At 38.2% G+C, this 17,593-nt stretch overlaps 1 protein-coding gene across 1 annotated transcript in view; it reads right to left on the minus strand.

Moving 5' to 3' along the window:
- LOC103782406 (proprotein convertase subtilisin/kexin type 5-like) overlaps positions 1-17,593 on the minus strand; it is a gene marked incomplete at its 3' end in the record, with an annotated part of 43,510 nt that overhangs the window by 14,904 nt on the left and 11,013 nt on the right. The window contains exons 8-11 of the mRNA XM_008950178.1: positions 6,951-7,053; positions 3,593-3,729; positions 1,418-1,615; positions 1,009-1,077 (exon numbers count right to left, since the gene is read on the minus strand). Coding sequence (XP_008948426.1) covers positions 1,009-1,077; positions 1,418-1,615; positions 3,593-3,729; positions 6,951-7,053 — 507 coding nt within the window. The remainder of the gene's footprint in view (positions 1-1,008; positions 1,078-1,417; positions 1,616-3,592; positions 3,730-6,950; positions 7,054-17,593) is intronic.

Raw genomic sequence — 17,593 nt, forward strand, 5'->3', positions numbered from 1 at the left:
GATAACTATTTGCAGATTAGTGACTTGCTCTGGATTTGCACCTAAAGAAGTACAACTTCTCATTTTTGGTTTTGTATAATCCTTCAAGAAGATTTTAGCAAAGTCTGATTATCTGTGGTGTAGATGGTCTTACTAAAGTGTCTTGGCATATCAGTACTTCTTTGGCACTACTCTATCTAAACTCTGTGCTTTCTTGAGAAGAAATTTGTCTAAGAGCTCATAGGTGAAGACTGTCTTTCTGATGGGTCACCCTATTGCCTCTCAGTTTTGAGTTACTGATCAGTTGTACTGCTGTCCATATATCCACAGGAAATAAAATTTTCTTAATGTAAACACAGTGGAAATGCTGAATTGAAATGCCTTTTGAACATTTTTAATCCCCTCTGAAGGTGTTCTATTGAGGTACAGATCAAATCAAGTTCAGTAAATTGAATGGCATTTATGTGAAGACAATAAACTCCTTGTCAATATCGTATTATGCTGAGATGGAACATTTTTTTTACTCCAGCAGAAAAATGATGTAGTTTTAGTACATTTAGTACAAAATCTTAGTACTTTTTTAGGGCAGTAGCATTGCTATTGCAGTGACTTATTGCTGAAAGAAGTTTGGGTCTTATGTCTGTTTCCTTAAAAAAACTGCACAGGCTAATGATCTATTTTCAGGTCTAGAAAATCTGAACATCTATGATAGAGTTCTGTGTCTGAAAATGGCTTCAAAAAATTAATAAATCTCAGCCTATGTAGTATTCAAGAAGGAAAAGAAAAGTACTGCAGAGATTAATAGCTGAACTAATTAAAAATTATTCTTATTCATGCTGGAGACATAGGATTTAGAAATAGTGTTGAAGAACGAATACACTAGAACAAATACAGTTTACTTGGTGAGAGAACGCAGCAGTGGCTAAGTGCTCAGCAGTGTGCACACAGGCTCATGACAAGAGAGGAAGAACGAATAATTTTTCTCCTACTTTAACAGTAAACAGAAAACTTAATAAAGGGAATATTTACCCAATTTACAGTTCTGGCATCCATCTAAACATGGTATGCAATCTTCAGAGTCAGGGTCTTCCACTTCACCTGTATTTTGCAAATCACCAGTTTTGGGTTAATTATTGATAATGGAAGGCAAACATTTGGAAGCACTCAGCAAGATTACTGAAAATAAACTTTATCCAAAGCAAACAGGAGAAAGATCCACAGCAATTTCTTTTCTCATTTGTTCTGTGTAACCCTACTCAGTCTGAGCAAAATATTTTTATTTTACATTAACATGTTATTAGAAGAGAATCAATGACTTGGAATTTGAGGACCTCAGGATTAAGTGTGATTGTATATTTCAATACAGGAACTAAGACCCTTAACCAGATTTCTGTAACAAACTAAAGAGAATGTTTAACTTGTACTGACGGGTGCTTACCTTCTCTACAACTGTGCTTCTGACATATGTTTTGAGTAAGGTAGTAGCCTCTGAGACATCTCTTGCAGTGGCTGGAGTCCAGACACACCTCACAGTGGCCAGAGCAAGCCACGCAGGTGTGCTCTGAATGGTAGTGACCTGGAGGACAGCTCTCTCTGCACTCCCCATGATACAGGAAACGTTCAATCCCTCTGCTATCTGTGTGGACAAAAACCAGAAAAAATATGTCATTCATAACAGACACATGGGCATAAAAAACAGCTTTATGAAGCACCAGTGCTGCAGCTAATGAGAATCAATATTGTTCATTGACTGCCTATTTTGTGCAGTTTTATACCAGATGAGCTAACATGCAAAATTTTCAGCATCTCAAATCTTCCACATTCCTGGAGATTTATGACAGATAAAGATGCCATGCTAGTGAATAATTGGTGTTTACATCTATCAACCCACAAACAAAATAAGGATTGAGAGATTTCCATTACTGAGTTCCCTTGCAGTAAATATGCAAGTATTTGTACCGTGTTGTACATGCAGAGGTAGAATTGCCATTAGGAAAGCGAAGGTGCTCATTTCACCTTTGGAAAGGATCAGTCTGTGTCTATAGTAGTTTAAAATGCAATCCTCATCCTAGTCATAGCTAGAATCTGGAATTATTTAGATTTGAATCTGAATAGCAAGTGTGCATCTGTTTGCTATCAGAGCAATAGCATTCTCTAGTGCATGGGGAGCTGGGAGGTCCCCTGCTTCAAATCCTTCTGAATGAAACCTGTGAAAACACCTACAACTTTGTGAACCGTGTGCTGTGACATGGGGATTTTTCTAATGGCTTATCCAGCTGCTTAAATTATATTTATTACATTTATTATTGTGTTAAGTGTATTTGATTGCTTTAGCTACAGAGCAAGAATTTGGTTTTGAACTGCAGAGAAAGCAGCTATAATATGGAATAATTGCTGCACCACAGCAGAAGAATTCAGACTTTGTTTCTTTTACTTTTCTGTACACATTTTTAGAATAACTTTTTGCAGCATCCTCAGGGTGTGCCTCTCATCAGCCTTTTCACTTCTTGTTACACAGAAGTACAGAAAGGTGCAGTGCTGTCCACCATAGGGAGAGACTTGGGGAACAATTATACAAACTTCTCCTTCACACAGGACCTGAAGTACCATTTGAAATCTTTGTCTACATGATCACATATTCCAAAAGTAGGAAACCAAATCCCAACAAATGAATGTCAGCCATACTAGTGTTTCCTTGTAATGTAGACACCTATTGCTAAATAAAACCTGGGTCCTTAATGACTAGGACTGAAACAGACGTAGCAGCTGAAAGGAAAAAGGCTGTGAATATACTGTGAGTACTCAGAAAAAGTACAACAAAAATTCCTCTTTATTAAGTGAATTCAAAGTTAAATACTCATTTCCAAAGGCAGTTCAGGCTAGTTACACATACTTGTATGTAATAGCTGCAAGTTCTTCACCCATCAGATATTAGAGTCAAGAGGAAATAATTTTTAAAAAGGAGCTTCAAAAGTAGAGGCTTTTTTTATTTTTGTAAGAAGTACAACTTTAACTATTTACCCTCTCTCTCAGCCTGAACTCTTTAAAAACATGTCAAAAAGACAAGTTTCTCTCTGTGCTAGTGGTAAGCTTCTCTTTGGAGGCCCTGTTCATCCAGTTGTAGGGACACATAAGTCTGTGCTGGAACCCAGCATGCTTGTCTCCTAGCCTTCCTCAGACAGGCTTTTAGAAAAGCACCCTGCCTCCCTGCCTGCTTGTGCAGCCTTGCTCCATTCCAGTGTAGCACACTCTGTGTAGAGGCTGCTGGAGGCAGGTATGCAGCTTTCTTTTTCAGGGGCAGGCTATGTAGCTTTCCTGTCCTTTTTTTTCTCCTGTGTGCCAATTTCTGTTTTTGTTAATATAGCTCCTACTCAAAATATATCAAGGGAAAACCACAAAGGTGCAAGACCAATGCAGAGTTGTGTTTTCTTGTACTTTTAAAAAATGAATTGAATTCCAACTCTCTTCAGGGTTAAAACAAGATTATGACACAAATCAGGAGCAGAAGCACTACTTATTTTATTGGCTCTAACACCTGGCCCTGACAGGAGAGCCGAAAGGGAACTTGCAGGCCAAGGAAGGGGAAAAAGATGAAAGAGGAAAGCTTTCTTACCTGTTCCACAAGCGGTACATTTGTTTGGTTCACTTCCACTGCAGTCCAGACAGGTATGGTGGCATAAATGACATTGTCCTTTGAATTCAAACTTTCCTTTGGGGCATTGCATAACACAGCGACCATCATCAAAGACCCTTTTGAGGCAGAGACAGGCATAATTAAAAATTTAGGACTACTTGTTCTTTAAATTTCAGGGCAACTAACAAGAAACCCAAGCTACAGTTCCTTCACTCTACAAGAGGCTTTGCACTTTACTCCTTAATTTCCCTGATTTTATCAATACTATTTGGTAAAAGAAAATCAACCATGTTTTGAACCTGGATCTTAGACTTCAGGTATTATTTTTTTTTCTGAGATTTTTCTGAGAAACGTCTGCTTTTGATCCTGTACCTACATATTCCTCTATCACAATCCCTGCAGTGGTCACTTCTGTCTGCTAGAAGGAAAGCAAAACTTGGTCTTTGGTCTGTGAAACAATGATCTGTCTGTTGAAGTTTCCTAGTAGTTTTACTTTAAAGGCTTCCTGCAGTGTATTATGGCTTCAGTAAAATGACCTTATACAAGAAGTTAATCATCTATCTGAATCTTGGCCTTTAGGAGCTGTATTTTTAGACTTCCATATCTGCAAATGGGAGTTTTGCCATTAAATGTTCTCCTTCTGATGGGTAAAGAAATATTTGCTACAATATCCTTATATATGATGTAAATTTCTAGCCTATTTTTCACTGCTACTTAATGTCTGCTGGTTTTAATCTCTTTGGGAGAAAAGCAGAAAAGCATCAATACAAATATGGCTATTAAATTAATCTAAAGCAAGCTGGCTAGAATTTGACAGTGTTTTCAAAATTTAGAAGATAAGAGAGGAGTTACTATAATCTTCTACATTTAACTGCTTTGGCCAGTTTTGTATCTGAGGACTTTGGACTCAATTTCTGGAGAAGCTGAGTGCCATTCAGGATCTTAGTACAGATTTTGAGGGTATCAGCTTGTCTTGTCCACCTAGGGAACAGGAGGCTTTCTGTAGCATTAAGATAGTGCGTGCTTCCTTAGAGCCAGTCAATGGCATTAGAAAATGTCCGCAATATGCCTTCATAAATTTGAGTGTCTATGGTCATTGTCAGATTTATTCCGAAAGAAGAAGAGAAAAATATCTGCAAATTTAAAACTAATTTTGTCAAGTAGTCTTTGAAACCGTTTAAAATTTAACATGATTGGAAAAGTCAAGGCTTATAAAACATGAAGATGGAAGAATCGACTATGATGGAAACAGTGTTTCTGAAGTGCATGTAAGAAAGAAAACTTAGAAATTGGTTAAAAGGGCTTGTGAGGCTGATGGCAAGGTGCTGGAGGGAATCAGAAAGAAGCTTTCATGGGTATACAAAATATTTGGCAAAGATGTATCTCTGCCTTGGAGTCTGACAGTGAGGTAGTCCTCTGCAGAATGTAGCTCTTATAGCTATACCAGCAGGTTTAAAGCCGTTACTCAGCTCTTCATAGGGAGTGCAGCCCTCTCTGTTTGGTTTCTGTGCAGATGGGACAACGTGACAGAAGTTCTGGAAGTAGCTGGGCTATGCTTATGTGCCATGCAAACCTTACTGTGCAGGCTGCAATGGTAGCCACCCTCCCAACACCTCACACAGAGGTAAAGTACAGTTTCCTTGCCTTTTGTTATGTTGCCTCTAATTGAAGGCACCAGCAGGTGACAGATCTTGTCATTAACCTTTGTAGCTCAAACAGCAATTAGACAGATGAGGAATTTTGTGAAAATCAGTTTGGATGGACAAAACGCCAACAATTCCATAATTTTCTTAGGAACAGGAAACAGCATTTTGAATTGCCAGACAAGAAGGTGATCTGACAGTAATTTTATTATGAATTCATCTACTGCTGAATTTTCACAAAGAACAGGGATCATTCAGTGTTTTCATTTCTACGTTTCAGTAATTGCCTGCCCCCTCCCCTTGGAGTCTTTTTTTAAAGAGAGAAGGTGTTCCCCTGTAGGAAAGCAATACTGTCAAATTTTAGTCTGTATTATCTAATGGCCGCTTATTACTGTCTTCAATACACACCATGTGAAGCTCTCAAGAGTGACAAGATTTAGGATTCTGTTTCAATTAAACAAGTCTATTTCAAGCACATAATGAATAATGCCCATTGGAAGGATTTACTCTTTATTCTCTGGGTGAGATATTTCTTTGTTATTATTTCTTTTACTACTGACTGTCCTAATATAACTACTTCTAACAGCTTTCGTAATGGGTAGAAAAGAAAGCTTTTGCAAACCTTAAATATCAAAACTGAAAGCTGTTAGAGGATTTGTTATATGGAGGAGACAGCAGCACCCTTCCTAAAGGTCACAGAGAAATCGTACTACAAACACCTAGGTGGTTTTGCTGCCTTTGTTTTGCAAATATTGCTGTGTAAAGCTCACAGAACAGGTGAAGGAAAGACAGATAATCTAATTTAGTTGTAATTGTGAATGGGAGAAATCCAGCCCGCATTACAAAATTCTTCCCATACTTTCTGTGCTAATGCCTTTTGTGACGTAAAACACCTTAATTTAATACTGTTTGCTCAGTTATTAATTTGGTTGCACCCCATTGGTGCTGGTGTGTTTTTTATTGGCATTAATGACAGGATTGCTTGGGGATTTTTTTTTGCTATGCCTTCCAGCATCTGATTCTGATTTCATGTCAGCACAGATATCATCTGGCTGCAGTGCCAATGCAACAGAACCAGAGCTACCAAGAATAAAGCTATTGGTAAGCTTTTGGTAGCTAAACCTTATTGGTAAGACATGAGTTTAAAATCAGCAGACTCTTGGATTAGGTGTGAGATGACCTATACATAAGCCTCTAATCTGCAGTGTCATGTGGAAATATTTTTTTCTAGTGCTACTCACTCCTGGCAGATTAGAAAAATCAGCCTAATTTAAGACACCTCAATTAAGGACAACAACTCCTGAATTAGCTGATTGATGTCCTCAGTGGCCATATTCATGCCTTGTGTCAAACACCTTACAACTGTCTACAGCTACATATGCCCTAGACTCTTGCTGTTAAATTTGTCACGGTTCTTACTAGCAATTCTGGAGGAAAGTGAAAGACAGACCATTTCACATATCAAAATAAATTTTTCTGTATCTGTGGGAATCATCTGGTTAAACATCAGCTACCTGTGCAGCCAACTGTCTTGTTCATGTAACACTTGTTTTTTCACAGGCCTTGGTTTTGTTTTCCCTAATCATTTCTAGCTTCTTCACCCATCTCTGCAAGCCAGTGCTAAAGACCACAGAGCCACTCCTCCAGCTGATGACTTGAGGTTTTTGTCCTGCACTTTGCTAGGAGACAATTACCTTGTGCGTGAGCAACTGATGCAGTCATCTACCTCAGGTCCAATGCACTTCTGACAGGATGCTTCACACAACCGACATTCTTGGGAATCATCAAGATAGGCCCCTGGTAGAAAAAAATTCGTTTATTTCAGATCAACATCTCATATTAAAAGAAAGCATGCACCAGGCCGTGTTGGAAAATATAATGAGTAAAAGGAATTAGATCTGTTTTGAATTACTGAAATGAGCATATTTCCTTGCGATATCGGGAGACCAAGTACTGGCTCCCTTAGGCAACCAGGATGCTCAGAATTAGTAGTTTCTAGTCCTGACTCATTTAGTTAGTTAGTTAGTTACTGGCTTATTTTTATTTTACATGTGAATCTGACAGAGAGTGATTCTTGTTGTTCAGGTCAATGCTATTTCTTTTGCACCAGTTGAAGCAGTAAGACTCTTTAAGTTTGACCATGAAGAGTTACATTAAAACCTAAGAATATTCATTACCTAATGTACTTTGGTGCAGGTGCAACGTGCTTGTGATTGCAAGCTGCTGCATCAGGAGAGTGCTTTTGTGGATGCAGAGTATGTTACATGAGGAAAAGGGCCTGAGGAAGCTTCTGTTAGTCAGAGACATGTTGGTGCTTCCCAAACCCCTAGCCGTAGTATCTTTTATCCCTCTCCCAAGCCACTGCTTATAGGCTCCACACTTAAAAGACCTAGGCTCTTATTTAGGCTAAATGAAAATTTGATTTCAAAGCACTAGTTTGGACTTCAAAAAAAAAAAAAAAAAGTATTATACGAATTGTTGCCATAAAATTGAGATAAAGATATAAACGTTTCCAGACCATTAATACACTAGTACTACAATGGTGCTGAAGTGCAAAATTTGCCTCTTTATTTAATGAGTATTAATGAAATTATTAGTACAAACTGGTAAGCTGTACACTTTATAACTCAGATTAGAGATATTTATTTGGTAAGTGGCATGAATACTGTATCTATGTGCAGCTTCATGAGCTGCACGTAAAAATAGTAAGTAGCTTTATCAAGTAGTTTGATAAAGCTCAAGATTGAGTCATTTATGTCAATTTGTTATGGGAAAACTTATTCTGAGTCTATATATTTGAGACAATTGGCTGTTCCTTCATTGCTAAGTAATGGAAGGGGTTGGATGTTGAATCCTATATATTAGATAAAAGCTGCAGTTTCTATGGATACTTCAATATGTAGAAACTCTTTCCACCTGCATCGCTGCTGAGAAATCCAGGTTTAGCAAATTTCAGAAGTCAAAGACAAATGTGGAATGATTTGGTTTTAGCTCTCAGTTGCAATGAGCTCCTTATGTTGAGTGAAGGCACTGTACAAGCAACTGTTGCTTTAAGTGTAAAATGATGTAGGAAAAACACATTTTCTAAAATACTGCAAATTATTTCTCTGTCCCCTGTGTTTTCTACTCCATATTAATCTGTGCCACAAAAGAAATTATAGTGGCTTAATTCTCTGGTATGAGATAAATGCTAGAGAAGTACTTAGTGTGCTTAAGGGGATGGGAACTGTATAAACTGGAGCATCCAGCTAACTGTGGGTGAAAGCTGAAGTCCCTGAAATGTAGGTAAAGATACAGTTTTCATTTTGTAAAGGTTTGTGTCTCCTGAAAAAAGGAAAAAGGTAAAAGAAAAACAAAAAGCCAGTGACAGAGCCACATAAAACATGAAGACGGCGCTTCTCAAAGGTGGGTCTGGGATCTCTGCTCACTGGGAAGAAGTTTTCCAGTGAAAATAATTCTATGATTCTACAATTCTGAGTTTAGAACTGGGAGCAAATGAATCAGCTCTTGATGAGATTGGGAAAACAGAAATCTGCATATGTATACATATTCACCTATTTTTATAGTTCTTACTATTCAAAGAGCAATTTTATATATATGCATATATATATTAGTATGTATTTATGTTATCACACACATGCCCATATAAGCTAAACCTTGAATTGTGTACATTGACATAACTTCATGGAGCTGGTGTAGCTTTCCTGAGCTGCAACATTATATCTTGTATTATTGATTACTTTAAAAAAAACTAATGATAAAAACGTTGAAATTGTATAGTTGTTGGACATTAAATTTTAGCAGAATTCTGAATTTATCCAGATATTTCTGAGATAAACTGTTGTCTTGAATAACTATCACAGAGTATTTATAACTAGAAAAAAAGACTGTGGCATGCCAACCAGTAAATTATCAGGCCATTGACAGATTTGCGTAATGAAGTCCTCGCGAGCCTTTCTGATATATATTCAGAGACTGTAACATGGAATCCCATGATCTTAAATGCTTTATGAGATTTTAAAATACAGTTTGATACATAAACATACACACAAATACATTTGGACAATACACAACCACGAAAAAATGCAGTATCTGGAAGTGTTCCTCCTGGAGGTCTGGTAGCTCAGCGCCTTGTCCTACCAGCTTTACATCACTGGGAGACCTGTCAGGGCAACGTTATTAAATAATTGCTTCTCTAATATTGTTCTGTGATACCTGATAGAAAAACTTTTTATTTCTCTAGTCCTTTGCTTTATTTGCCTACCCTGCCTGTGTGCTTATCCATCAGACCTGAGCTACCAGTTTGTACAGCTCAGCTATGCCCACTCAAATCCTTCCCACATGGTAGAACTACTAAGTTTTAAAAGGTTTTTCTTATTTCTTTGTTTTGCCTTTCACTGGAAATGCTGTAATTAATTTCAGCTGTGCTGGAATGGTGCCAGGAAGACTAGTTCTCTGCTTATTATATCCTCTGAATTGAGGCATTTTAAAGCATACTATGATAAGAATGAGCACCAGAAAAAACTTATATGTTAGGCCCTCTGAATTTTAAGTCACATCCACAACTGTAGATCTGCCATTAAAGGTTAATGAACTAGCTTTTAGTGGATATTCAACGAGTTAACACTGAAATGCAACTTTAAAGAATATTTTTAAACTATTCACAGGTCAGTTTAACTGTTTGCCAGAGTTCTTGCGGGTGATATATTTCTTTGCAAATCTTGCTGGTTGTATTACCAGCAAGATGCTAGCAAATACTAATTACCAAAGCCTCAACTCTGTCTCTTTTTTTCCCCCTTTCTTTTGCATTAAAATTCTTTATCTGTCCAACGTACCTAACGGGGGAATACTCTCAGCAATGTCTCAGCTATACCTTCAATCAGGCAGTGCTTGTCTGTTACTGTCATATTTAACCTTAATTTATCTCTCAATTCTGTTACCTTGCCACCTTGTTGAAAAACATTTGTCACCTTGTTTAAAAGAAAGAAACTGAAAGTATTATAGGAAATGGGCTATGTTAACAATGACCCATAATGGGGAGATTTTAAAATATTATTTTTTGTGTCCCTAGTTAGAAATGTTTAATTCCACTTTTGGCCCATATCAGGTTGTAGGCCGTGCTTTTAACGGCACTTACAGAGCCCTACACTCACATTGGGTTCCTATCAGTTGATCCTGCAGTAAGATCATCAAGTTAGGGTGTCATAGCAAACTAGAACCTGTCTCTACCAAGTCCTAGACTACACTGCTATCCTAGCCGCCTGGTTGTTGCTATGTCTTTGCATAGGCAGTATTAAGTGTACAGACCTTATCTTGTCACTATTTTTCTCCTGCTTTCCAAAAGCTATGCCATTCATTGACAGCACAAGGTGTTTCAGGAGACCAGTTAGATAAGGGTGTGAATATCTCTGTAAGTTATGCCTGGAAACACAGTTTTATGTGCTGGCAGTCATAAATGAAATATGTAGCCCCCACCCACCATGAGACTTGGTTTATGCAAGTCATGTGCTACTTCCCCACTTTCCTTAATCAAAATATCACTTTATCTAATTTAAAAATGTTCATTGATTATCTTCTATAACATTGCCCCCGTGGCTTTTCCTTGTAACCAATGAAAAAATGACCTTATTTCCTCCCTTTTTTTTGTTTACTTTCGTGGGACCCTAGATACAGATTTCATACTTGGACTTTCGTGTGTAATCTTATGGGTTACAAAGGCTTCACAGAGCAGATAAAGAAACATTGATCAGAATTGTCTTTCATCAGTCAGCAGTGAGAATAGAGAGGATTTGGTCTTAGGAAGCTCTCTGCTTTTTCCATGTTTGGCCTTGATCCATTTTATTTTGGCTAGTTTGTGGGATCAGCTCCTTGATTTTTGATGAAGTATTTATCCATAAAGCTTAAGACCATAAGGAACTCAGACGAACCTGAATATAACAAGCCATTAAGAGTCACCTGGAGGATTCCTCTTAATGTTACCCTCTGTTTAGCCCAAATCCTTAATATTTGATAGATTACAGGTCCCTGAAAGAAATCTTGTCTTCATCTTGAAACTGTTAGGACATGAAGATTATGGCATTTCTTTTTCCCCCAGATGATGGTCAGTCATACAGAATTTGAGCCTGGCTTCCAATTATTTTTTTAGCTTCATCTTTCAATCTCCTGCTAATTCTTCTTTACCACAGAGTCATTGTACACAATGACCAAATTTTTGTCTCCCTGTTTGGAAACGCAGAAGGGACAAAGAAGATACTCTTCATGTGCAAAACTTTGGGGTGCTACGATTTGAGGTGATAAGTGGGATTCAGGAGTAGAAGCCTTCTTTTTGAAAGTGGGCATTGATGAACCAGAAGGCTGAATTTGGGATGTTTGCTCCTGAGCCACTGAAGCTCTCCCCTGTGCCTAGGGACAAAGCAGAACCTTGAAAAGGGCTGAACAGCCCTTCCTTGAACAGGTATCTGTGGAGCTGAGTGTGATATAATGATTTTAGGATGAAAGGCTCTTTGTTGCAGGATTAGCTGAGATCACACAGAGCCTCAGGTTAGCGTTAATCATGACAGGTAGGAGAGAGGCAACTGCCTTTATCAACTACACTGTCTTACACAGCCCTTATTCTTTCCCCTTTGGAATAATTACATTTAATTTAGCCAAAGCTGCCTTTTTTTTTTTATTTCTGACAAAAGGATTTTTTCCTCTCCTTTTCCCCCCTCTCTTTATTCTGTGTATTTCTTCCCTCATTTCTACATAATCTTTACACAATGGTTGTTAGAAACCCACTGAAGAACCAGAGCCCTCAAAGGTACTTGAGCAGGCAGAAATAGTCTCCAGAAAGGCAACTTTTAGCATTTTGAAAGTTAGCTTTAAACCTCCACTTGCATTATTAGTATTTTTTTTTTTAGCATTTTAAAAATAAGCTTGAAATCTCTGTTTGCAATAATAATGTGGATGCCTGGAAGTAAAAACTAGCTAGGATCAGGGTTTCTCACTTGCCTGTGTAAGCACAAAGGTCAGAGCCTGTCAAGGTTTTCTCCTGGTCGCCTAGAGGCTTAAATTTGACAGCCCTATGAGGAAGCAGGAAAGAGAACAGAGTAATCTTGATCTGTGTTGCTAATGCTTCTTGAAGGAAAAGGAAATACTATGTCACTCTCAAAATTTTAGACTGACAATGGAAAAAAATCTGCTTAGCCTCTTAATTTCTGGAGCTTCCCAGCTGGAAACTTCCCTATCTTATCTTGCTGAGCTTCTTTTTGTAGTGAAGCTGTTTCTGGGAATTTCCTAAAGGGCAGTGGAATAGAGAGACCTGAATCTCACTGAAAATTATCTCATTGTGGTGATAGTACTTCTTCAGAAATCCAGGTGGTTTCCTGTGAAATATGCAAAAGAAAGGTGTATGTGAAGCATATACATTGAGTAAAGCTGGTGTTATTTGCACCTAGATTACTTTTAAGGCAGTATCTTTCAATGCTGGAGGAAAACACATCGTACTCCAGAGACAACCATGGTAGCATGGTATTTCTCATTCCTACATTATATAGCTAGGAGTATGTAATTTGTACACAGAGAGACTCCTCTGTTCACAGGATTTCTGCAGTCTGACTTGGATGGACATAAACCTGAAATGGGAATAGATCCCAGGGCAGTGTTTCACTGGTGTCATCAGTCTTAAACAGAAAGACCCTTGCACAGAGTGTTTGTACTGGAGATCTCAAACTTAATCAGGATGTGAACAACGCTCTGATGAATTGCTGATAGCTGGGCAGATTTCAGCAGGTAAACTACTGCCCTGACAAGATATAACGACAGAGATTCATACTGTTAATGAAAAGTAATTGCTGTTTAAGTTGCAGAGGTGAATACATATTAAAGCCTGACAGAAATCTCCAAAAGATACAAGTTTATTTCCTTGGAAGTAAGGAGCAGACCAAATTAAGTCTTTTAATGAGAGGTATAAAGAAATAAATTTTATTCCTGTCTGTAACTCTTCAGCCAACTCAAAACCCTCACACTGTTGATCCTGCCTTGCTTAAAATGTTCCCTGGTTAATCGTCTCTATTGTAAGCATTTCAGGAATGGCCAAAGCAATCGCTTTTGATGATTATTCTGGAAAGCACAATCCAAGGTGTTCCCTTTAACTGTCACATGTTCCATGCTGCGAGCACAGAGACAGGTAAATGATACAGCCCTTCTAATTCAGGTATAGCTGGAAAGAGGCTTTGTGGCACTGTTTGGTGATGCGAGCTCTTTGAAATCTCCTTTCAGCCTCAGGATTGAAAGCATTCAGGGAGGCTGTACTAAAGGTATGCCCAGAAAGAGCAGTATTTACACAGCTTCAGTTCAGCATGGCCTTATGCTTGGAGTATGAAAAGGGGCTACTGTATTTGGGAAAAAGAAAAATTGAGTGTGTTCTATCTTTCGATCCAGTGGCATTGTACAGGATGGCACATGAGCATGGTCATGAGCACCACGTCTGACAGCACTGCAATCCATAGGAGCTTCAACCAGGTGCTAGACTTTCCTTCCAACCCACATCTCAAAGAACATCTGCAAGCATTAGGAGAAGAGCAGTGGGCAGGCCAAGGACAATTTTAAATGGAAAAAATATGCAGTATTACCTGAATTGTAACTCGTTCACACTAGTCACATTCTAATGAACCGTCAGGGCTGTTATTGAGTTTGCATGATGGAGCCATTAATTCTCCTTGGGTACACACATATTGACCGCCTATCAATGTTCTAGCTTCTCCTGACCAGGCTGATGGGAAAAATGGGCATTTAATGAGCTAATTGCACAACACTATAAAGCAAAGATGTCTGCTGTGTTTTGTGAAGTATTATGTGCTTCAAAAAGTGATGCTGTTTTCCCAGAAGACTTTCACTGCATTTGTTCCTTACTAGAATTATTTTTTTTAAATGCTTAGAGCCTTGTCACCATAATATGCTTCTTTGTCTTCCCATGATTTCCCATGCTAGAAGTGAAAATTTGCTCTGTTTTTATGCAAAAAACATAACTTTCTAGTCCAGAAAGAAAGTCCTTCCAGGATCATTTCAATTACAGTATGGCTGTTAAAATGTAATTCAGTGTTGGCATCTACTACACTTGCACAGCAGGTGAACATCACTGCAGTCTCTCTGATGTTATCCTGAGGATTTCTTAATGCCAAGACCCAATGTTACTGTACTCTGAGACTTCACAGAAACGTCCCGGGCCTCAACAGATCGGAATCCTCTTTGCTTATCAATGTGGAACCAATGCTGGAAATGCAGGTGCTGGCTGCACTTCCACTGGTTAGGTGCAATGCTAAGGTTCAGAGACACAGTTTGTTCTCAAGGACACTGTGTTGCTACCCACAATTCTTTAGTCCTTGTTAACAAGAAGGATTTAAGCTCCAACACACTCCCATGGCAGGTGGTAATAAATAATCAGATAATAAATTCCATCAAAAATTGGAATCTCTCAAGATGGTTTAAATAAGACAAGTAAATAAAAATTATGGCAAAGATCATTTTTTTCCCCCTACTAAAAAATCTTCATCAAATATATATTTTCAACCTTTTTTTTGTTTTTCATATATTGAAACTGCACATTCTGAACAAGTTCATTGAAGTTGTTGGTGTCAGTATCTTTTTGATGAAAACTTGACTAGGACTTTTCTTTGTATGCTGTAAAACTTTTTTAATGCTTGCTTGAAATATTTTGCACAAACATCTAATGGCAGAACTTTTCTCGATTCATTCTGTACCAATGACATGAAAATGGCATATCCAATAAAAATATAAGACATGGTAATGGATCACAGATAAGTTAATGTTCTGCGAGTTGCACTGCAAATTGAAAGCTTTGACTCATACAAGCATTCTCTTAAATGTCTTTACAGGAGTCTTGAATTTATAACAGGCCTTCTTACAGTCATTCAGTTCACTAAATAATTTCATTAGAAAGTAGCAACAGGTATTTGAACTGGCCACTATGATATATCTACTAAAAGGATTAACTTTATCATCACCAGTTGCAAGTTGTATTTAGTGATGGGCGAAATTGCTCTAGTCAGCTCTAGTATCTCTGTATATAGGTTACTCATCTTGAAATCTCATGCTGTCATAACTCTTATCATTGGCAGACAATGCAGAACAAGCAGCAGCCCTGCTATTACACAATATATTCAGTAGCAGGAGGTGCTCAGAATTTCACAGGACATGGGAAAGTCACAATCCCAATAGAGATTGGGTTTGTCTGTAAGGACTCATAGGGAAATTTTATTAGAAAACAGTGCTTTCCAGAGTGCGAGTTTGCAAAGCCTCCACAGAAAGAGGCAGTATGTGCCAGTGGAGATTGGTGTGTGGTTTAGCAGGTATTGGGCATGTTAAACTTTTTTCTGATTAAAAACATTTGCTTTTTTTTTTTTTTTTTAAGGCCAAAGCTGTCATTGTCTTTGAGACTTTTGGTAAAGAAGAGGTCACGTTGGGTGTCCAGTTTGCTTTTCAGTCAAGGATTGTATAAGGTACTGGCAACTACTTTAACATAGAAGTGACATGTCTTAACAAGATGACCACCTTCAATTTGCTATCACTTTTTGACTTGTGATATAAATAAGGTAGAAATCAATTAACAGACTTGGACTGATGCCAACTGCAGTCCTTTCAGATGCGGAGAAAAGTGTAATTTTGCTCTTGCTTAGCAGCTTCTATCTTCCTAAAGTAGCCTGTTCCTGTTCTGCATGCCCACAACAGTGTCAAATACTGAAGGCCCTGAACTACTCACCATTCAATCAGAGAGGGAGGATCAACGACCTAAGAAAACTCTGAAGCTGGGAACAAACTAGCTTCCTTCAATTGCAATCCTGTTGCTGCAGCAATCCTTTTGTACAAGGGCTAATTATAGGGCTGCTTATGAATTCTGCTTGCATCTTGCCACTGCTATTAAGACATCACAAATAAAATTGATCAAAGAGTCTGAGCTGATACAAGAAAGTACTGGTTTTCAGCCTAAAACTTTGTTCTATGCCTGCTTGTCTGTGAGTCTTCACAGCTCAACATTTACAGATACGTCCTCTAGAGCAGACTTCCTTGGCCAGACCTATAACAAGTTCATTATCACTCTTTTTGTGTTTCCCACCCAAAGAGGATAAAATTTTGACAATAAAAGTCATCACGGTTGATTGAATTTCTCATGCCAGATGTAAGATGAAGGTGGGGTGGGAGCTGAAAGAATCAGGGTAAGGGTTAGGCCAGTCTTTGTTCCAGGTGTGGTCTTGCCAAACTACTGCTAAGAATGTGCCATTCCACGTGTGGTTGCTCCCAGGACTGACATGGAAACTGTGAGAATAATGACCTATCTCCTTGTTTTAAAACGAAGTTGGTGACGATGTTTAAGGCCGAAAAGTACTTTTTTTTTTTGCCCCCAGGAAATTCTTTACATGGCCTCAGTGAACATGCTTAAAACATGTTTTAACATCTGAAGATATGACTTCTTGGATCAGCTGTCAGGTCTCAGCTCTTGTTGTAGTACTAAGTGGAGAATGAATGAGAGCATCAGCTAACGCCAGTGGAGGATCTCACCCTGCAGGGGCAGAGGTGAGTCGATGTGGAGCCCTTCTGCTCTGCTAGCTAGGGCAGGCAGCCTGCTGTTCTCCAGTGGCTGTCTCGGGTTGTGATCTGAGGTGTACTGGATTTGAGTATGGGCAGGGGAACAGACATCAGTAGCTCAATGTGCAAATGGCCACACATGACTGCAAAGGTGAAACTTTCCTCCTGAACTGTCTGAGTCAATAGGCAGTTATGAATTTCACGATTTAATCCTAAGCATGCAAGAGATTAGCATTCAGACATGGCTGTACTGCAACCAGACAAAAGGTGTCCTACGTGGAAACCAGACAGTTGTGCAATCATAAATTCCACCACTTAATAAAAAAGAAAACAAACCCACAATAAACACCCTTACCCTCCCAATGTGTTTCAATGACTTGTGTGTGGTATCTAGGCGGTCTATACCATAAAGCTACCTGTGCCCTCTGACAAAGATATTTTACATATAGACTATCAACTTGTTTTTCCAGACCAAAAGAAGAGGAATTTAGGTTAATTTAATAGAAAAAATAAAATATGGAATAACATTGATTTTGGCCAATATCAATTACAATAGAACTACTCTATTTTACAAATAACAACTGAACATTTTACACATGTACAGTATTTTTTCAGTAAAAATTAATTTGGATATAACAATGTGTCAGTTTTTTTAAGAAAACAAAGATATTAATATCTTCTCTATAATAGTGTTAGAGACATTTGTAAGTATCCAAAAAAATTCTTTACAATCCATTACATAATTAAATCTCAA

This window comes from Merops nubicus, unplaced genomic scaffold (genome assembly GCF_000691845.1).
Source record: "Merops nubicus isolate BGI_N331 unplaced genomic scaffold, ASM69184v1 scaffold36460, whole genome shotgun sequence".
Taxonomy (NCBI): Eukaryota; Metazoa; Chordata; class Aves; order Coraciiformes; family Meropidae; genus Merops; species Merops nubicus.